Source organism: Protopterus annectens, chromosome 12.part0 (assembly GCF_019279795.1).
Source record: "Protopterus annectens isolate FY-2018-M chromosome 12.part0, PAN1.0, whole genome shotgun sequence".
NCBI lineage: Eukaryota > Metazoa > Chordata > Ceratodontiformes > Protopteridae > Protopterus > Protopterus annectens.
The window spans coordinates 408,519,166-408,542,029 of NC_056746.1; the positions used below are offsets into that span (position 1 = coordinate 408,519,166).

The 22,864-nt window shown below is 36.8% G+C and overlaps 1 protein-coding gene across 3 annotated transcripts in view; it reads left to right on the forward strand.

Annotated features, from left to right (window-relative positions):
* Positions 1–22,864, forward strand: part of LOC122816610 (regulator of G-protein signaling 11-like) — a 1,281,503-nt gene that overhangs the window by 1,132,504 nt on the left and 126,135 nt on the right. For all 3 annotated transcript variants that reach the window (XM_044089514.1, XM_044089516.1, XM_044089517.1), the window contains exons 16-17: positions 12,449–12,531; positions 21,214–21,328. In XM_044089514.1, coding sequence (XP_043945449.1) covers positions 12,449–12,531; positions 21,214–21,328 — 198 coding nt within the window. The remainder of the gene's footprint in view (positions 1–12,448; positions 12,532–21,213; positions 21,329–22,864) is intronic.

Consider the following 22,864-nt stretch of genomic DNA (forward strand, 5'->3'; position numbering starts at 1 on the left):
GGTGTAAGGCTATTTAGGCTATTTAGGATATTTACAAAAGTTGTATTGAAATGAATTACAGCATTGTCTAAGGGAAGGATTTTTAGGAAGTTCCACTTAATATATGATAGTGTAGTAATAAACATTTCTGGGTTATACTTGTAAAGGTTATGTGTTGTTTCATAAATCTGCTGTTTAACTGTATGTTTGAGATGTCTAGTCATATAGACTGGGAGATCATCACTGACCAAGTCTGGCATTATACATGTGGTAGAATATTTGCTAGGGTCTGATACTAGGATCCAGTCTAATAGAGAATTTAATGTCTTGCTATAATGTGTGGAGCTATTAATTAGTTGTATAAAACCATATAAGTTCATGCTAGGGCCTTGTGGCAATGCTTTTGTAATACTGAGGTCAGATGAAGTGACCGCAGGCTCTTAAACACTGACATAATTCTCAGTAAACTTTAAGGTGTAGGGCCTTGTGGAAGACCTACTGCAATGCCAAGGTCAGATGTAGTGACCACAGGCTATTACCTCATTCACTTCAGTGGAGCTCAGGAAGTTTGCACTGTAACTTCCAATGGGCAGAGCCTAAGCTTTTTGACAGAATAAAATTATGTTCTCACATTTCAAACAACTATTCATATCTCTGGTGCCACATGGGTTATGAAAGAAGTATAAATGTCAAACCCTTCAGCACAAACTATTTTTATAGTGGTAGTGTTCTTTAGGTTCTACGTCTTAAACTGAATTTTATAAATCACAGTAAACACAGTAACTGTTACATAATATTTTGTAAACAACTTCTGATATCTCAACAGCCACTCAAGTTATACACATACTGTCAGCAGAATTTTATTCATCTAGCTGAAAGCTTTCATATGAGTCTAAGGAGTTCTGTCTGTGTTACTTGGTTGTTGAGATATTTAGAAAAATGTGAAAATTGTATCTATATAAATTAATATCATAAAAACAACAGTTAATATATATTTACCTGTACAAGACAGAGGTCAAATATTAATGCAGTTGAGTTTACCATTGTGTAAGCTTTAAGATTAAATCTTTTAAAACCTTGTACATAGCATAGTTTTGGAATTATTGATGCAAATATGAACAAGCAATATTTGATGCCTAGAGTTGTCAGTAGGAGTTAACTGCAGATGCACCATATCACTCTGATGTAATGAGTTAAACACTGACACAGTTCACAGTAAACTTAAAGGTGTAGGGCCCTGTGGCAGAGCTTCTGCAATATCGAGGTCGGATGTAGTAACCGCAGGCTATTAAACACTGTTGCAATTCTCAGTGAACTTGAAGGTATAGGCGTTGTGGCAGAGCTCCTGCAATATCAAGGTCAGATGTAGTGATATCAGGCTTCAATTCTCAGTAAACTTGTAGGTGTAGAGCCTTGTGGCAGAGCTCCAGCAATATTTAGTTCAGATATAGTAACTGCAGGCTATTAAACACTGACACTTCGCAGTAAACTTGAAGGTGTAGAACCTTGTGGCAGACCTCATGCAATATTGAGATCAGATGTAGTGACTGCAGGCTATTAAACACTGACACAATTCTCAGTAAACTTGAAGGTGTAGGGCCTTGTGGCAGAGCTCGTGCAACATCGAGGTCAGAGGTAGTGACCACAGGCTATTAAACACTGGCACGATTCTCAGTAAATTTGAAGATGTAAGGCCTTGTGGCAGAGCTCCTGCAATACTGAGGTCAGCTGTAGTGACTGCAAGCTTCAGTTCTCAGTAAACCTGAAGGTGTAGGGCCTTGTGGCAGAGCTCGTGCAACATCAAGGTCAGAGGTAGTGACCACAGGCTATTAAACACTGGCACGATTCTCAGTAAATTTGAAGATGTAAGGCCTTGTGGCAGAGCTCCTGCAATACTGAGGTCAGCTGTAGTGACTGCAAGCTTCAGTTCTCAGTAAACTTGAAGGTGTAGGGTCTTGTGGCAGAGGTCCTGCAATATCAAGGTCAGAGGTAGTGACTGCAGGCTATGCTCCATAACGGAAGAGAACAGACAACACTTTTTCTATTCCATGTACTGTTAGTTACGGGGAAAAAAAATTGCTAACTATTATGTTGTTTTTCAAAGCTGGAAAACACTTAGAGGACACTCTCAGAAAGTTAGTGTAATGCTGTCTGTCACATTTATATTTACCTTTAATGCCTCTCTACCGCCTAGATTTTTGCAGAATATTACTGCTTCATAATTTTGTTCTGTTCCTCATAAAATCTGTGGTTTTCAGACAAAACACCAAGGACTGAAGTCACTAAATAATGACATACATTTGGGTTTCAGAGTTCATATCCTTCACATTATGCAGTCAAACACATCCTTTTATTCTAACAACTTTATAAGTCTTTTACAGCACGTTAGGGACATGTTAAGGGTATGGACAACAGACAGAAACAAATCTTTTGCTCTGCTGCTGTCATTTGCTAGTCAGTACAAGCATATTTTACTGCCAAGAGGTAGACCTGACATTAACAACATAAGCAGGGGGGGGCTACTTAATAATTGTTAAGATGTGCATGTTCAGTCTACTCCATGCACTACATAACAGTTACATTTCCTGCCCTGCAGGGCACTGCACATTGCATGTCCTACTTTTTCTTGCACTAAGGCAATTGCACAGTTGTCCTTTACTTTTATTTATTGATGTTGAATGTCACACTTTATGTTTGTATGACTTTATCCCTGTCAGTGTCTGAAAAGGGCTGTTGGACAAGTAGGTGAGGACAGAGAAGCTACCTGAAATGGAAGAGTTTCGGTATCTTGGCATCTTTTTAATGAACGAAGGTAAAGTGGATCAGGAGATTAACTAGTGGTTGCACGCAGTGTTTGTGGCACTGCGAGCTTTTTACTAGACTTTCATGATGAAAGAAGAAGTGGGTCAAAGGAATTTGCTCTGAATTATGAGTCAGTCAGTGTCTCCATCCTGAGCTGTGGTCATGAAAGATAGGATGATGTGATTATCAGGAATGGCAGAATGAGGCTCTTCATGAGGTAGATGATTTCAGTTTCTGTAGTAATGCGTTGATCTGTGCAACATGGAATAAACTCAGGGTAGTGTCACTGTCTCAGCAGAATGAGAAAAAAAAAACAGTCATCCTGGTTTAATTACTGAGTGAGCATGCTTCCTGGGAGCCTGCTATAGAAGGTGTACCAATCATGATGTCAGAGCCAAGACATGCTGCATGGGACTGTATCTTTGAGCTTGCCGGGAATCAGCTGAGCTGGAGACTGTTCTTAAGGATAGAGAATTCTGGTCTTTCCTGCACAGCTTGCTGCTAGCATGATGCACACTGAGACAAGTGGTTTAGAAAACAGATGCATGAAAGAGTATTGAACATGGATGAATGTAGGACAGTAAGAAACACTAAATGTGCCTGTGTCCCAATTATAGAATATCTGTTGCATTTCTTTTACAAACCCTGACAGTAGCTAGGGTTTACTATCAAATGGTTTAAATTCATATAATATAATGTTCATTTGATTGACCCATATGATCGACACATGGATATTAAGTGGTTCATTTGGTCGACAGGACGTGTATGCAAATTACCTGTTGACATAATGTTGACAACAGGGCAATGATATATTCTTGTCAGCACTGTAGTGTGATCCTGGAGTTGTAATATATAAGTAGCAGGGGGTGTAAGGGGGGTGCAGCCCCCCAATGGTGGGTGCAGGGGGGAAACACTACTGTCAGTCCGACCATTTAAGCTTTGACTTTTTTTTTCAGTATTTAGACCATTCAGTGTAATGACTTTCGACATTATGACTGTCGACCATATGAATTTCAGTCTTTTGATAGTAAACCATTAACTAGAGATATTGCTGTGTAAGTAAAGATGTATAACAATAATTTTATGTGATTGCTTAGGAGAAAAGCAGTGGGTATTATAGGCATGCACATGAAAACGTTTATACATAGAAGATTCTGTTACTGTTTTTTTCATTCTTTACAAACGTGCAGTCTTGGATATAACCATAAGTTGATCCATAAAGATTTATTTTAATAAGGTTGAGCAACTTTTTTAGCTTTTTACCCAAATAGCTACTTTATTCCATTTTATTTATTAGTTATTTTATTTGCTTTTGCTTGCCAGGACAGTCAGACTGGGCATTGAACCCTTTTCCAGCATAGGCCCAGGAAGAAAAGCTCTAGAATTACAAGTTTACATGAAACAGAGTAAAAAAATTATATATAAATTAATACATTAAACTGGATCATAAAACAAGTACATAAATCTCTGTCACTCATTGACGGTAACTTTGCTCATATTAAGCTATTGAACTAAACAGAAAATATAGATGGGAAACATCTGAATATAAAGGTGAAACCAATGTCTAAAGAATGCTAATTATGGTGTAAGAATGAATGTTAGAAAGAACATTTAAAGTAAGTATAGTTTTCTAATAGAGCTAGCTTGAGTATAGGATGAATTGATAGCAGGTAAATTATTTACAAGATATTTTTATTATGTACAGTTTATTTACACAGGAGACTCTCTTGATTATTTCATAGGACTTAGCCATCCCCAGGCATGATGGGAAAATCAGAGAGGGAAAGTAAAGGGAAGTGGATGTTGGGAGCATCCTGGTGTGTTACATTCTTTTAAGATTTATTGCATCCGTACCACTAGGCTTTGTTACTTTTAAGGAATATTTCATATGCCAAGTTCAAATTTTGCCTATTAAAAATTTCTGAAGACCTTACTGGGACAGGTATTTTCATCTGAACCTGATGACAGATCACCCAGGTAGGCTTTCAGTATTGTTGTGGGGGTTTGGGACATGTGACGTAACAAATGAGAGTGCTCAGTAACACCAGTCAGTGCACAGCTTCACAGGGATCATTGTGGCATTGATTATAAAAGAAGCATGACTTTTTGTTTCAAGGTTTTCATCTGTGAATAAGCAGATGATGTTTTCTTTCTTTCTGGTGTGTACGGGTCAGTAATTTCCCCATTCAGAGACTGAGGTATAATTAGGAAAGACAATTATCTGCTTGTTATTATTTCATTCCCTCATATTTATCATTTGACTTTATGCAGTAATATTCAAGACCTCCCAGCTTGTTTGGCCCTCCAACAAGACAAAAAAAGAATAATAGTAATAATAATAATAATAATAATAATAATAATAATAATAATAATAATAATAATAATAATAATAATTAGTCCTTTAGAAATCATCATCTTTGTTTATGGCAGTGTCAGCTTCGTAACGACTGTTATTAAATACTGAATACTGGTGCAAGATATAGAAAAAGTATAGGGTTAAAGTTTAATTCTAATGTAATCATTTATAATTCTCTTAGGTTGTGACCACTGAGCACAGGCCTCAAATATACCGTCATTTTTTATGTGTGGAGACTTGTCATTACAGCTCTCTGGAACTCATATACCTTCATTTGAAAAACTTAAGGGGTAAACATGAATGTAGACTAGCAGCTATTTTTCACTTACTTTATCCTTAACTATCTCAGTACCTACCTCTCAACCATACCAAATTCCTCAGCAAATACCAGTTTTGAGGGCAAAATATTGGGGTGCCATAAATTCCCGAGTGGCCCCTTTAATTTCTGAATTTCCCGGGTTTTATTTTGAAGTTTTTTTCTTTTTTTTTAATTTGTTCCTGATGTCATCACGTGCAGGGCGTGCGCGATGACATCAACTTCAGGAATATTCAACTTAACTTAAAACAGCAGAGTCGGATCTTTTCCCAGGTAAGGCAAAAAAAAAAAAGAATTCTGTTTACTTATTGCTTAATTGCTGCATTGATTTATTTTGTTATGTGAAGTGAAACGGCAATATTGCACGTCTTCCTGTGTGTGTTAGAAACAGTCCAGTGTGGGTAAATCAAATTCTGGTAACAGCAGGGTTAAGTGCTTCCTTATACTGTTGTACTTTTTTCTTATGTGGGTAATTCAATTTCAGGTAACTTCAGGGTTAAGCACTTCCTATGTTGTACTTATCTTTCTTATGTGTTGGTGAGAGAAACAGCAACGGATTCCTTCCTGCCCTATGTGTGAATGTGAGAAACAGCTGCAGTGATTTATTTTCTTGTGGAGTGAGAAACAGTAATTCAGGAAACCAGCTGCTATGTCTATGTGTTAAACTATTGCTGCTGCATCTATTTTATTTATTTATTTATTTTACATTTGTTGACCAGGTTAGTCTGACTGGATACATGTCTATTTTCAGAGGATGCCCGGGGAGAAAAGCTCCAAGGTAAGCAGTTAAGATTAAGATACAGTATTTACAGTGGTTACATAACTAAATAAGTTATACAAGTTCCAAGGTTAGCAATAATCCCAAGTATAGGTCAGGATTGAGTAAAACAGGTAAGCTAAATTACTGTTTTTAAATCATTCAGTTAAGATTACAGATACAATATTTACAGTGGTTACATACTTAAACAAGTTATACAAGTTCCAATGTTAGAGATAATCCCAAGTATAGGTCAGGATTAAGTGACACGGCTAAGATAAATTACTGTTTTTAACTCAATCTAGAGGAGAGTTGGTCAGGTTTGCTACATTGACATAGCTAGTTTAGTGTCAAATGTTGTTTGAGTCTAGTCTTAAATTGACTCAGGATGGTAAGTAAAGTAATATCAACTGGGAGAGAGCTCCAGGATCTACCTACAGAATTGGCGAAGAGAGAGTCACTGGCTGAGTTATTAGTTTTGATAGTCTGAACTAGTAGTCTATTAGAAGATCAAAGAGGTCTGGAATTGTTATAAGGGGTGATAATATTTTTAAGAGCAGGAGTATTGTCCGGGTTGTAAAGGATTTTATAGGCCATAATTAGTAGGTTATACTGGATCAAGCTGGGTAATTCTAGCCACCTAAGCTGGTTCAGGTTGATACAATGATTTGTTTTATAAGACAGTCCAGTGACAAATCGGGCAATGTGGTTGTAGCAGATAGAGAGTTTGTTAAGTACAGACTTGTTTAGATTAGAGAGTAAAGGGGATGCATACAGAAGAGTTTAAAGTAGGTGAAAATGAGATATGGCAAATCTAGCAGGAGGGGTTAAGAAGGCTTTTATCCTATAAAGTGATCCTAGTTTTTTATTGATGGTCTTGATGGATTGATTAACATGTAGGTCGAATTTAAGATTATTATCTATGATAACACCTAATAGTTTTGTAGAGAAGTCTGGGGAGATTATTGTGCCATTATTAGATTTTATGGTAAAGGTGAATGTAGTATACCTATGTGTTGGTGAGAAAAGCAACATTTTTTTTTTTTTGGGGATTTAGGATCAGACAACAACCAGAAAGCCAGTTTTCAATTGTGTTGAAGGTGGTCTGTGTAGCTGACCATAGCTCTGTTGGAGTTGTGGCCATGCAGATCAGGGAGGAGTCATATTGTATACAGCTGACTTTTGGGATAACAGTATAAAGGTCGTTAATGAAGCTGGAGAACAAAAGGGGCCCTAGTATAGAACTCTGGGGTACACCAAGGGTGTTGGGTAGGAGTTTAGAGAGTTTGTTTTGCCAAAGGACAGCCTGCTGTCTATCATTCAGATAAGACTGGAACCATTGAAGGGCTTTAGTATCTAGGCAAAATGTTTTCAGGGTGTGGATTAGAAGTTGGTGATTGACCATATCAAATGCATTGGAGAGATCAAAGAAGAGGGCAAAGGATATGTTATTATTGTTGTGATTAAGGTTTATGGTGTTGGAGATGGCTAGGAGGGCTGTAGTGCTCTGGTGAGGTCAGAAGCCGTGCTGGGAGTCTGCCATAAGGTTATTCTGAATTAGGTGGTGCATCAGTTGTCTATGAATACATTTTTCCATAATCTTTGCAAGTGGAGATAATATAGCTATTGGCCTATAATTGGATAGTTCAGTAGAGCTACCTCCTTTGTGAAGTGGGATTACATAGGATATTTTCCAGATGGTGGGGATTTTGGTTTCTGCTATAGTTCGATTGACTAGTATCAAGATGAGGTAAGCAATGGCATCAGCTGCTTTTTGTAGATACTCGGTAGGGAGTTGATCAGCAGAGAGTGTAGTTGATTTTAATTTTTTGACCAAGGTACGGATAAGTGAAGCGGCAGCTGGTTGGAATCTGAATGTGAGTTGGTTTCTAGGGGAAGTAGATTCAAGGCCAGGGGAGCTGGGAGGTAGTTGGCTAGCTAGGGCTTGAATTATCTAAGTAAAGAATCAGTTAAAACTGTCTGAGACTTCCTCACAAGGTTTATTAATGGTGGCTACAGGGATCATGGTGGAAGTTTGTCCAGGATGTAATAGTTTATTTAAACCTTCCCGAACTTCTGGGGGTTATTTTGATTTATTTCCTGTAGATTATAGTAGTATTTTTTTTGTCTTGTAAAATGGATTTTTTTACTGTCGTTCATTGATTGCGTATATGTAATGTGATCTTGGGGATCTTTAGTAGTACGCCATAATGCCCATGCCTTGTTTCAAAGGGTGATTTTTAGTTTAGACTCTTTAGAAAGCCATGGTGCAGTTTTTGCCGTAGTTCTTATTGAGTGAACAGGTGCATGAGAATCAAGGGTCTCAAGGAATTTGTTGTTAAAGTAGCAACTGCTTCCTCTAAGGGCAGGTCTTTTAGTATTGACCATTTACATGAGTTTAGCTCTTGTTGGAATTTGGCGGGGTTAAAGTATTTTTTTGTTTCTTACCATTCTGAGTAAGGGTTGTTGGGGGTTGACGGCTTTATTCTTAATTATATAGGTGAGAAGGTGGTTGCTTAGGTCATCAGGGAGGGTCCCAGAGGTGTGCAATTGGGGGTGACTATTGATAAGTACCCAATCAAGTATGCTTTTTTTTTGGTTACATTTACCTATCCTGGTAGGGGTGGTTATGATTTGTGTAAATGCATGCAGGTTAACATGGGTGGTTGGGGATTCTGAGGAACAGGTGTTCCAGTCTATGTTAAGATCTCCGAGTAGTAAGGTTTCTTGGGGGTAGTGACATGTTAGCCAGTGAAGGGTATCTTCGAGTGTAGATATATTATTTCCTGGGGGAATGTACATACAGATGATATTGATACATTTATTTTTATTAAGTTGCAATTTGGTGGTAAGAATCTCTGAGCTGTTGATTTGAAGTGGTTGTATAGCTTCAATGGTGACGTTCAATGCAGATTTATAGAGAACAGCTACCTCAGCCCCCTTCCTGGAAGCACGATCCAGCCTGTGTATTTTATACCCAGGTGGTAACACTTCATTGAATATAGAGTTCAGTTTTAACCAGGTTTCAGATAAACAGAGAATCTCAGGGGAGTAGACAGGTAGGAGTGCATGGAGTTCATGTACCTTGTTGTTGATACTTCTAATGTTGAGTTAACAGGCCAGGAGATACTTTGTTGGCCTATTAATTGTAGGTTTATAACTTGGATTGCAAGTGGGGGGGGGTAGGTTTAACCAAAGTGGATGGGCCAGGGTTGGGGTGGATATCACCATCAAGTGTGAGGTTAGGTTTAAACCTAGTGATGAATTTCAGGAATTTATTTATAAGTTTATGATAGTGTTTAGATCTGGAGCTAATGTATCTGGGATTGATATTTTGATAGAGTGAACAGGTTGTGGGACTGGTCACAGTGTTATATAATTTGTAAAAGGTGCAAGGACTTACAGGTGGGGTGATAGTATGGCCTTTCGGGTACCAAAATCCAATGAGAAACTAGTTTTCATACAAGGTAAGGGGTGAGCAAAATGGGTAGTAAAGAGGAGTATATCATTATTTGTGATGGAGTGTGTGAGTTAAGGAACTGTATTGCCCGAGGATACAACACCAGAAGATAGAATGGCAGATTTAGAGGTAATGAAGTGGGGGTGGGAAATATGCCAGTTTATTTTTCTTATGTGGAGAGAAACTCCAGTAATGGTAGGGTTAAGCTATTTATTTCTTTTATGGGTAAAACCGGCTGCTATGTCTGTGTGTTCAACTATCACTGCTGCATTGCTTTATTTGTGGAGAGAAACTGGCTTAAGCTACTTATTTCTTTTGTGGGTTCAGGTAGGGTTAAGCACTTCATTATGTTGTAGTACATATTTCTGCAGGGTTAAGCACTTCCTTATGTTATACATACATATTTGTGCTGCTTCTTTAGAAAGAAAGGTGTGCGTTTATCGCTGCATTGATTTTTCTTATGTGGAGACTGGAGAGAAATGCATAGAAACAGCAATATTACACAGCTTCCTGTTTGTGTGAGAAAGTGAGGGAAATTCAAATTCCACAGGGTTAAACACTTTATTTCTTATGTGGAGTGAGAAACACAGTAATGGGCAGGGATAAGCTATGTATTTCTTTTGTGGGTAATTAATTCAGGAAACTATTGTGGAGAGAAACTGGGTTAAGCTACTTATTTCTTTTGTGGGGTCAGGTAGTGTTAAGCACTTCCTTATGTTATTATACATACACATTTCTGCTGCTTCTTTAGAAAGAGTTGTGTGTGTGTGTGTGTGTGTGTGTGTGTGTGTGTGTGTGTGTGTGTGTGTGTGTGTGTAATGCCCAAGTACCTATAACTGGCTGTTAGGGGTACCCAGACACAAATCCTGTACCTTAGGTATAAGGAGCAAGAGCCTAAAGTCTCTACCCACTTCTGATTCAAGGTCTGGAATGTTTGGCTAATACGTTTGGTCTGTTCCTCTTAAAATTTGATGTTTTCTGGCAAATCAGTGAACCGAATTGGCTAAATAATGATTGACATTTAAGTTTCAGTCTTCCCATCTTTCAGGAAACACAAAACATTTTATTCTAGCAACTTTTCTAAGATTATACAAGCAATGTTTAAAATGTGTCCCTGGTTTTGGGCCTTTGCCCCCCCCCCCAATAAATTTTGTCTTTTTTCAGATTTCTTATGCTGCATAGTTTTTCAGAGGGAAAGACGTTTAGTGCTGCTTATGCTGAGTCTGTTAGTATTGTTGGCAGCACAACGAGTAGAATACTTGCTTTTGATGCAGAAGGCTGTGAGTTCTACTCCCACAATATGTAGATGGATTGCTGATACTGTACTGTGTTGTACTTTTAAATGAGGTGGATGCTGCAGTCCTAAGAATGTCCTCTTTGGCATAGATACCTAGTAACTATGAACCTGTTATCAGTTTGCCATCAATCTCTATTGCAATTTTACTAGCTTATCATTTTTTTTAATGTAACATAGACAATTTATACCTCGAGGGCAGCAAATACTTTACTTGTAGATGAAACAATGAACTATATCTTCATTAGTTACAGATGTCTTTAGTGTGTAATTATTTAGATGATTTTTACTTCTGCAGAGATTGTGCATATTTACTAATAGTGGTGGATTCTAGAAGTTTGAGTAGACTTTTATGATGGAAATGTTCTGAATTGGACTGTTTTGTCATTATTGGTCTACACATTTTGTTTCATTGCTTACTGGAAAAAATGTTCAAAACAATAAATGCAAAATGTGCTCTAACAAGGTTGTATTACACAAGGAATATAATTTAATACAGTCAGGAAGATGTATTGAAGAACACATTTATGTTTTGTGTGCAAGGGGCCTATGATTTGAAAACAGCCCAAAGGTAATCTTTATCCACCACTGGCCAAATGCATTTTCTTTGAATGCGGGTTTCAATGAATGTGAGTTTCAAGACAGAGATGTTTTAATGCTAAGTCTATTTTCATTGTGAGACTGTATTGCTTTGTTTAGCAGATGGCTATTAGTGTTTGTGGTATAAAATGTAAAATAAGTTTTAAATGAAATCCAAATAATCATAGCAGAAGTAAAGCAGTATACACATTACTGTGTTTATAGTAAATGGGGAGAAATAGCCGGGTAATGGGACACTGGAATGGCTGCAGGGGGGAGGGCTGTTTATGGGGGGCCCCATTTGACCATGATTTTGTGAGGGGGTAAGGTTGGCAAACTCAGATAGCCCAGGGGATGGCGGCACAAAGTCTAGCTATGCCACTGATCAGTAGGCCATGGAGAAAGACTTTTGGAGGTCCTAGCAAACTATAATAATCTTTTGTTAAGATTATAATATTGCTAAGATTAGAATATTGCCTATCATTAAATGCCCTACTTTTACCACAAAACCCACATAGTGCAAGTCATCAAAAACAAAATCCTAAGGTTCATCATCTTCTCCCTTCCCAAGTTCCCAGTGAACATCATTGCTACACATTAAAAAAAATAGTTACCACTTACTACAGGGTCTGGGCTCTGGGGCCATATTTTGGTTGTATCTTCTTCAGTTTGTGTTTGAAAGTTGGTATCCCACAATTCAATTTGTGTGTATGGGGTTGCATAATTATGTATGTAAATGTTATGTTAATCAGGCATACAGCGGCCATCACTGCTTGATCTAAGCAGTATTTCATATACATTTGTAACTTGCAGTGACATTAATTAGACTATGAACTATAACTATATGCAGAACCTGCCATTTTGGTTTTGTTTGTCTGAATATTCTGTATTCCATTTGCTTTAAGGATTCATATCCACGGTATTTGAAATCTGAGCTTTACAAGAATCTTCTGATGAGAGCTGTGGTTCCGCAAGAGACTAAGAAAAGGTAATCAATTAAGTATGTTAATTTGAATTTTTTTAATAAAAACAGTATTTTAATATATTTAATAAAGTTAAAGTGCGTAGCAAGTAAAGCAGAAAGATTAAAGTGATGCAAAGCTGCTGACAAGGAACAAATTACTCTTGTAGTTAATTATGCCTTTTGCATTGAATGAGACCTATCAGAACATAAGTTCAGCACAGTAGCACGACTTTAACTATGCATCGCCACGAGTGACACCTATCAGAACATACGTTTGTCACATTAGCACGAGTCTAACTATGCATCGCCATGAGTGACACCTATCAGAACATAAGTTCAGCACATTAGCATGAGTCTAACAATGCGTCGTCATGAGTGAGACCTATCAGAACATAAGTTTGGCACATTAGCATGACTTAATACTTTATTTAGTTTGGGTAAACAGATAAATTAATTTTACATTAAACATTATGAATACCTCACATCCATGATTTCAAAAATGTTATGTGATTTTGAAGTTCTAAGACGGTATTAATTTGAAATGAATAATTACACTTATGTTTTGCTGTTCTTTATGAATGAAAATCTTTGTAGAACAAAGCCTTAGTTACTGACATTTTCTAATTCAATGCATGTGTGCTTGTTTTTACTTCTGAATGGTTCCTTGATTCTTTGTCATAACCTACCTTTTCATAGTCTGTGTGTTCATAATGTAATTATCTGTCATCTCGTCCATGGTTGGACTAATAACCTTTGCTGTACTCACCTTTCCCTATTCTTGTGAATAAGGGAATTTCCTGTTCCCTAAATTGTATTAACATCATGCTTGATCTTCTCTAATAAAAGGCAATAAGCCAAGAGGAGAGTCCCTGCTAATAAATTTATCATATAAAGAAATGTTGAAACAATTCAACATCATAGCATCCAAACATGTTTCACTGCAGCATGTTTTTTGAAACTTCATATATTGACTATCTGGGATGCATCTGCATTTTTTATTTCCAGAGCTAATGATTTTCTGAATGTCATTATTGTTTGAAACATACAAGACTAGCTAAGTGATAATCATAACAAATGAAAAGTGTACTTGGACCAGACTGCATGCTCATGTAACAAATGTTTAAAAAATAAATAAACAGGAAACTGTTGTAACTAATGAAATGGACTTGGCATCATTAAAACATGGTCTAAAACTTTGCAATTTAAATCCAATGCAAAATAATAATAATAATAATAATAATAATAATAATAATAATAATAATAATAATGTATTTTTGAAACTATACTCTGTGAGAAGAGAAGTTGGAGTAGCAGTAACAACAGTGGAAATAGATCTATGGTATTGCTGTCATATGCCAGAGATGTGAAGTTAACATGACAAAGTGGTCAAGAAGAGGAGAAGTGCTGGTGTGTAGAAGAAGTGGCATCACTAACAGAAAACAAGGCATTATCCTTCTGTCCAGACCGCTTGTAGTGTCATATGTGGAGTACTGTGTACTTCTAGGATACTCATATTTTCAGGATATGAACAGAATACTCAATGTATGGGCATGAACAACAAAATGGAACATGGCATTGACCATAAACTGAATAAAGACTTAACCAACTCTGTGGAACAGAGGACAGAACTGTGAATGAGTTCTGATCTTCTGATAGTAGGCCTCGTCACTGAGTCAGGGGTGGAGTGAGTGGATAGCTCCCCCTTGCATTCCTAGGCAAGACTATATGTTTTGAAGTAGCTACTGGGACAGCTATCAGTTGAGTCAAGAGGGTTGGGACCACAACAAATGCTGCAGTGTATTAGGAGGGACAGGCAGGTTCTCACAGGATGGTGATGGTATATTCAGATAGCATGAATCTGTGAAGGCTATCTTTATTTATTTATTTTTGATATTTGATTACCAGGAAAGTATGACTGGGTAGGTGTCCATTTTCAGAAGTAGCTCAGGGAGAAAAGCTCTAAAGTATTGCAAAAACAATCTTCAAAAATAATATAAAAGCATCTGCAGTTTAAATAATTATACCAAATTAGACATAATGTGAAAACACTGGTTAAGAATAGATATAACTTATATGACAATTAATTTTTATTTAGAGAGCTTATAGTCTGTTTATAGAAATTAAAGGCAATTAGAGGAAATTTACTGTAATACAAACCGGGATTACATATGGAGAATAAAAAAAGCAAGGTTATAACATATTTAGAAAGAGAGTCAATGGAAAGAAATTGATTCAAGTAAGGAAGTTAGTGAAGAAGAGAAACTAAGAAGATGTAAGGTATGAATAGATACTTGTTCCTATTTAAGGATATAGTTTATCCTGTAGTTGAGCAAGAACATCATCAGATTTTGGCTAGGAAATCTTACAGAGTGGTTTTAAAGGACTAGAGGGAGGGTATTGACCTAGTGGATATAGGTAAGGAGTTCTAGGCCTTAGCAACATAGTATGAAGACAGACCTTGACCAGCAGATTTGATAAATTTGTGGAGAGAGAGGAATTTTTTGGTCATTGGCTATAATGACTGATCAGGAACATTCTTTTGTAGAATGCTATTTAGTGAAGAACCAGCAGATGGATGCTGGATAATTTTATAGGTGGTAAGAAGCTGTGTATATGTCAGTCAAAGGGGGTATTTCTGACCAATTTAAGCTTTTTTGTGTTATACAGTGCTGGATTCCGAAAGGTGTATTTGCTTCAAATTTAGCCATTTTATTATAGCATCATTCAAGTTTTGATTTTTGTGATGCATGGAGGTTAAAAAGGATGGTGAGGGCATGAGTTAAGCATGTTTAGTTGCATTGGTGATAACGTTTCTGGCTTTGTAAAGCATACCTGGTGTTTGGTGATTTTTTAATGCACTTTTGTATATGCAGGTCAAATTTAAGATTGCCATCCACCATCATGCGTAATAATTTGCTATAAGAAGTAACTTCAGTGGTTGTATTTTTAAGAAAAAGAGAGTTTTAAATTCTGTTTAATCAAGAGAGAGCGATTTGGGGGAAAAAACATTTTTTTATTGTAAATGAATTGTAGGTTGCAAAGCCATATTTCAGTGGCTGTTAAAGCTTTCTGAGTACATTTTTGGAGATGTGTCAGGTTGCCAGATGTTCATATGTGTGGAGTCAACTGCATTTTGCATTATTGAGGCTTGGTGTGTGGATGTTTGGAGGATGTTTGTGAGAATGTTAAACAGAAGGGGACCAAGGACACAACCTTGTGATACACTAGTGACGACTGAAGGTATGGAAAAAGTGAATCACTACTTTACTGACTGATACCTATTGGGCAGGTAGTTTTTGTACCATAGAAGGGTGGCCTGAGATAGACCTAGTGAGGACATTTGATGAGGTTTGCTGTGAAAAAGTATGTCAAAGGCTTTAGATAAGTCTAGATAATAAGGAGGAGGCACGTTTACTGATATTTCCAGCTTTATTTACAGTATCTGTAAAGGTTAAAAGTGTAGTGTTAGCACTTATACCCTGCCTGCATGGAACACTACAGCACTCAGATTTCAGTTTAAGAAAACAGATTTTTTTTAACCTTTAAACTATAGCAAATTGCTTGCTACCATTAGCAAGCAATTGCTGGAGTTTAGATCACACACTACTTGCTACAGTACTCAGGTCTGACCGCAAATGCAATGCCAACTTTTAAAAGCCAGTATTACATTAAAGAGAGATCTTGATCTGCTGATTGTGCACCCCCCCAACACTTTGTGTTTGGGGTAGTTGCCTTCTTGCCCTGCCCTGGATACATTGCTGGTATAATGTTATAGAAAGAAATGAATTAATTAAATTATGTATAAATCTAAAACCAGAAACCCTGACACATTTAAAATCCTAAAGGGAACATTTTTGAATTTGCTTCTTAAAAATTTTTCATTTTTGAAAAAAAATCTAAATTGCTTTTGAATCATTACCTAATCAATCAAACATATTACAAACACAATTTGCATATAGCCAGCCATGTCACAAATTTAATAATTGAAAAAATAACGAATGCGTTGCTCTAATTAAATAATCAGTCACCGTAAATACTGTTCTCTCACCAGTACTATGAACCAGCATCCCCCCATCTCTTCAAGTGAAGAGCAAAGAAAAATGGACGTTCCTTCTACTGGCACACCAACATGACAAGGTTCACAGCACATACCCTTTCCTGCCTGCCCCAGCCATTCAGGTCCTATTTCTGTGCCCTAACCCTAGCCCTCCTTAAATATATTTAATTAAAAAATACTTTCTTCTTTTAAACTGTAGCAAACTGTTTGCTACAAGCAGACAATTGCTATAGTTTATACCCTGCCTACATGGAGTGATACAGCACTCATGTTTCAGTTACAAAAAAAATTCCTCTTTTAAACTATAGCAAACTTCTTGCTATAAATGTAACAAAAAGTTAATGCAGTTTATACCCTGCCTGCACAGAGCGCTTCAGCACTCAGGTTTTAGTTAAAAAATAAACTTTTTTACTTTTAAACTGTAGCAAACTCCTACAATGTAGCAAGTAGTTGCTACAGTTTAGACCAAACATGGAGCACTACAGCACTCAGGTTTGACTGCAAAGAGAGATCAGGATTGTCTGAATATGCCCCCGACTGCTCCCGTTGCAGTTGCCCGTCTTGCCCCACCCTAGCTACACTGTTGTCCCTGATGATTAAACTGTTCATAACAAAATTTAAGGGTATGTTTTATAAGTGATCTCAAGAATATAATTTGTCAGTAAGACTAAGATGAAAAAGGTGACACTTGAAAGTAAAAAAAAAAAATAAAACAGGATATGTTTTATGTAAGCATACTCACTCCAACACTTAACAAAGACTTTGGTATTCTGCTGTAAAAAAGTTTGACTTTTTCAGAACATATTAATAATATTTATACTGATAATAGTAAAATACTGGTGATAACGCTAACATTTATATAATCTGTAAAATTAAGACTTATTCCATCACATTTTGACAATTTGATACAAATTAAACTGAAGTATAGCAATGTAGTCTGGTATCAATCTGAGAAAGGGTGGAAACAGAGACCTGAGCAAATGCAAAGAATGTTAACAAAAAAGAGTAAGATATTTCTGTAACTAAATGTTGGTAAAGATTTTAGGGCAGTTCAGCATGTGCTGCTTAAGGTCCAAAGGGTGACTTGATACTAGAAAGTCAAAAAAGGACAAACACACAAGGAACTGTATGGAATTAGTTTTTCCACAAGCAAAAATGTGTCAGCAATTGAGAGTTAAGGTGTAGACTAGGTACAAAACATAGAATGATGCCACTGTGTGCAGTGGGAGACTGTAGAAAACTTGGAACGAACTATATAAATACGCAAGTAATATGTTAAATGTTGGAAAAGTTTAAATATTCATGTTATACTTAAATACAAAGGCTTCTACATGGAAATATGCTTATCCATTGATGATGCTGGTCTTGGAGATCTATGTATGTATGTAAAACATTGCCTTTTTACTGTTCCAAATAACAGAGCTTTGTTCCAGAACTGCTGCACATATAGTCAGTAAAACAAAATGTTTCATAAATCCTTCATCTGCTGTGCGTCCAGCCATTAAAAAAATATATATTTTCAGCCTAGTCATACGCTTGAGGTTGCCATTCATCTCTAACACCATTGTGCCATTATGTACGTGTATAACAGTGCTAATGAGCCAGTAACAGTGACCTGCAGGCCATGTGGTACAAGTTCTAGAAAGTTCATTTTGACTATATACCTCAGACAGAGTAGAACATATCCTCAGTACCCTGTGGTGTATTCATCTTGAGATTACATGGTGTTATGTGTAAAGTTGCCAGAACTGTGAAAGCAAATATGCAGGAGTGAAGAACTTGATTTGCTTCAATGTTTACATGTTTGGATGTAGAGAACTATAATCATCAATGGAAGATGCTTCAGCTGTGAGCACTAGGCCTTCAGCAGCTCAAACACATGCTCAGCAATAACCCAGGTCTGTGACAGTTGTAGCGATTTTCTACCATGCTCCTGGAATGTCTGCTAGGTGTCATTAACCATGGATACAGGGCATGTCCAGCATTGCCAGTGAGATGCTTGTGGCTAAAATAAACCCTGCACAGTCCACTGATATAAATCAAATGCGTACCAGATATGGGAGCAATGGGTACTGGCTGGAGTGGGGGGGGGGCTTTAAGCACATTGTATATTATACTGGGTTTGGGACTGACTTAATGGTTAAAGTGGTTACCTCACAGACACAAGGTATAGGGTTATATACTAACCTTTGAAAGGAAATTGGCTTGGCTTAAAATAGCCATCAAGGGCAATTGAACACAAAAGAACTATGAATACTTTGTGCATTACATATCAACTGGTACTTGATAGAGCAAAACACCTTATGACTGCTATACCATCTTCCATTTTCCCCAGTTGGGGCCTGTATTCTTGTGTTTCCTCACATATGCTCAGGGTGTCTCTTAAGCAGCCCCCACCCATGTGTGGCTGCTCTTTGCACAAAATCACTTGCCACACACAAAAATATTTCTGAATCCTAGGACATGTTTTTGACTTGCTTGTTAAACTATCAAGGATTTTTTCATTTCTGGTAGATTCCGGCCACTTTGATTATTTCATAATTAATTATTTATTTCTAATGTTTTTTTTTCTCAGTAAACAGTCAGCATTGACAATAAATATATAATTTTCCAGCAGTGCATTATTTATTAGTCATAACATGTTGCTAAATTTGAGTCTTTTTTGATAAATTCTTGGGACGTAATTGTAATATTAGAAAGGTTGGCCATAGTTTTTTTTAACCTGGTGTTATTTATATACATACCTATAAGGCTTTGTTTTTGTATTCAAACATTCTCTGTTTTATTTCAGTTCCTCACATTATTCTATTTACAGAATAACTGCATTTCATGTATTTGCTTTTGGTGCATTTTATACTCATCATTTTGATTTTTCAAAACTGTACCAATACATTCTATAAATTTAAAATCAGCTTAACAATATTTAATATTTTTATATTTATTAATTTAGCATCATTGTATGGCCCTTTGTGTTTACATTTCATATTTCTGTAATATTTTTAATTTCATTTAAATAAAACACTGATTGTAAAAAAAAAAAAAAATTGGTATTTCCTATCTTGCTACCATCCAAATCACAAACATAATGAGAAAACTTCCATTAATTGAGCAATAATTTTATTTACTCCTCAGCCATCCCTTGACAAGCTTCTTCTAAGTAGTTTAAAGAACCACATAACTATTTAAACATGCCTCTCATTTTACGGCTGTCCCTCCCAACTCAAAAATGTTCTTTCTTCATCAAAAAGGCAAAATTAAACTCACAGTATAATCTTCTCATACTGAAACCTAGCACCATCTTCTTCTTCTTTCAGCTTTTCCCAGTTAGGGGTCGCCACAGCGGATCACCTGTCCACTCATGATTGGCAGTGGAGTTTTACAGTGTCGAGTTGCCAGCCCGGTACCCAACCTTCCACAGAAAGCAAACACACACACACACACTCATGCCTAGGGCCAATTTAGAGTGTCCAATCCACCTACAGCATGTCTTTAGGAGGTGGGAGGAAACCGGAGCACCCAGAGGAAACCCACGCGACCAAAGGGAGGACATGCAGACTCCACACTGAAGGCACCTCAGCCGAGAATCGAACTGGAGAACCTCTTGCTGTGAGGTGGCAACGCTAACCGCTGCACCACTGTGGTCGCCCTTGAAACTTAGCACCATAAAAAATGAATATCTACAAGGCAGGTTAAAAGGTAGACCATTTCAAATAATACATATTCCCAATTCCTGACAGCATTATTAAAAACATCCCTGATCGAAAAAACATGCACTATGTATCCAGTTATCTGTTGACCTTTGCATTCTAAACAGAGAGAGATAATACATCTCGTTCACTAGATCCATGATGAAAAATTAAAAGCAAAACTGCTGAAGCTGAGATTATGGAAATAAGTTGTTTAAATTGTCAAGTTCTTGAATTAAGCATTGCTGTGCTTATACAGCATGTATTTTTATGTGGACAAACCGCAGTGTCTCGCTTTCCAAATCCTCACTTAACTATTCTGCCTATGAGGTTAAATAGCCTAAGGGAAGAGGAAAAGCCTTTGACTCATTTTGCAATGCTTTATGGGAATGTAACAATACCATATCCAAGGAACTCATTAAAATTAAGCCCACTCATTTAGACAGTGCTTTTCCTCTTTAACCTTATCTCTGCCGCCAGTGCACTGCCTTTTTGCATGCAGTTTATATTGTATGCTGCATTACAATGCATCAGTGTGCTCCATGATGCTTTTTATTCCTGGTGCTAGCATAGTATTAATTATGACATTGGTCCAGGTCTAGGAGCTAAATAAATCTCAGCTGCTGTGTTTTATCTGGACATGTGGCGCTTGCTGCTTTATCTGGTGGTGTGACCAATGTTTAATATCTTCTTAGCAAGGAAAAACATTTCATACTGAATATCTTGATGAACAAATTGCTTTTATTTATCTCAAAGACATTTTACAAACTTGGTGTAAACTGCAGGAGTACTTGTACCAGTTGTCCTCCCACAATAATACAAGTTGTTAGTTTCATCTGGTATTTTGCTGTAAGGAACAAACAAATGCAGTATTAGAACCAACTTTTCCTTTTTTTTTGCAGAGTACATACTTCCGTTCTTATGTAATGTCTAATTCCTTTATTTATTTATTTTTAAACCTAGTGTGTTCCCCTTCATGAGAAGGCAGCGACACTCCAGCCCCAGTCCGGCAATGGCTCCTTCATCAGGAGAGGATGGTGGAAAATCCCAATCAGCATCTTCTGCAGTTGTCTCACAGGTTGCAAATTCTGTGTTTTCTGCTGTTGTTTGTCCTTATTTAGTAGCATATAACTCAGATTTGCTTTAACTGTTCATTTGATTATTTGTCTGGATTTGCTTTTAGTCTAAACCGTGTTCCCTTAGGATACTGAGTTTCATTGTAAATTATAATAAAGTGAAAACCTGGCATCCATTGTCAGTGATATCTGGCATTCACTACCAGTCCTTTTGAGAGAGAGAGAGAGAGACCGAGCGTGAGAGAGAAAGACAGCGACAGAGTATCTCAAAATGAAATCTTTATTTAGAAACACATAACACGCCATTGTTAATGTCTTTGTCAGGTAACCCCACTAGGTACAAATGACTCAGTTCAGACAACCTAGGAGAAATGTATAATTTAGTAACTTAGTCGGAGTCACACAGTTTGCAGAGACAGAATTAATCAAACATAGGGTATGCAGTTTTTCTGACAGTTCATAGCTTCAATCTTCTGTAGTGATGTGCCAGAAATTGGCATATCATAGGAATTATTTCTCTAAAGAATGGAGCAAATGTAGCATTTGTAACAGTAAAGAACAGAATATATTGGATGGAAAACTTCAGTGTTCAGTCATTTATAATATCCGACTTCACTTTTATATTGTATTTAATATTGTCCAACTTAGTATGGCATGTACCATATAGTTCATCATCTTCAAAAGTCAAACTCACAGGTGGAAAGTTTAAAGAAAAGATGTAAATACCACCATTTGAATATGCAGCTGCTAATGGTTTTGGTTCAGAATGCTGCATATCATAGATTTGCCACCCCCACAGTGTAATCCATTGCCCCTAAACATATTATTTATACGAAACATTTAAAAGGCACTGTGAGTATATGAAATGTTATTCCAGTTTTAGTAAGCCACAGATTTAATTAACAAAATGCAGGTTAGGAACATTCAGCGTGAAACACTTATAGGGTATTCTGCAGTAGTTTTAATCATATGCTTTCATTATGTAGTCACTTTTTTCACTCTGAGGTAGCCCTTTAAAATAAGGATAAGAACTAAACAATTTAAGTTATACATAAGTGAATTGCCCTGCAATCTGGAGACAAAATCTGACATATCTCCCCAATGAGTTTGTATTCGCTCTCTTTTAATATAATCTCATTGCATAATATCTGTGCACCATGACAAAGATCATGGGTAGTGTGTATATATTTTTTTAACAGTGGGGGGGGTCATACTTGTTTACAGTGGCACAAACCCTTATGACCAGGCAACACTTTCCACAGTGGTTAAAATACAAGTTGCCAAGTCACTGCTATGATGTATTGCAATTATAATATTGACATTCATGAATTCCTCTCTTCTACATCAGTTCACTCATAGCACTGAATTTCAGAACAATAATCACCATAAAAGCATTGTTTTTCACTATTTACTGAACTTCTGATACAACTGTGTCATAATTGCAGCATGCATAATAAAAATGGCAAAGAGTTTGATGGGATTTGGTGTTTCATCACAGATAACGTAATTTCACAGAATAGGTCTGTTATCAATAGCTG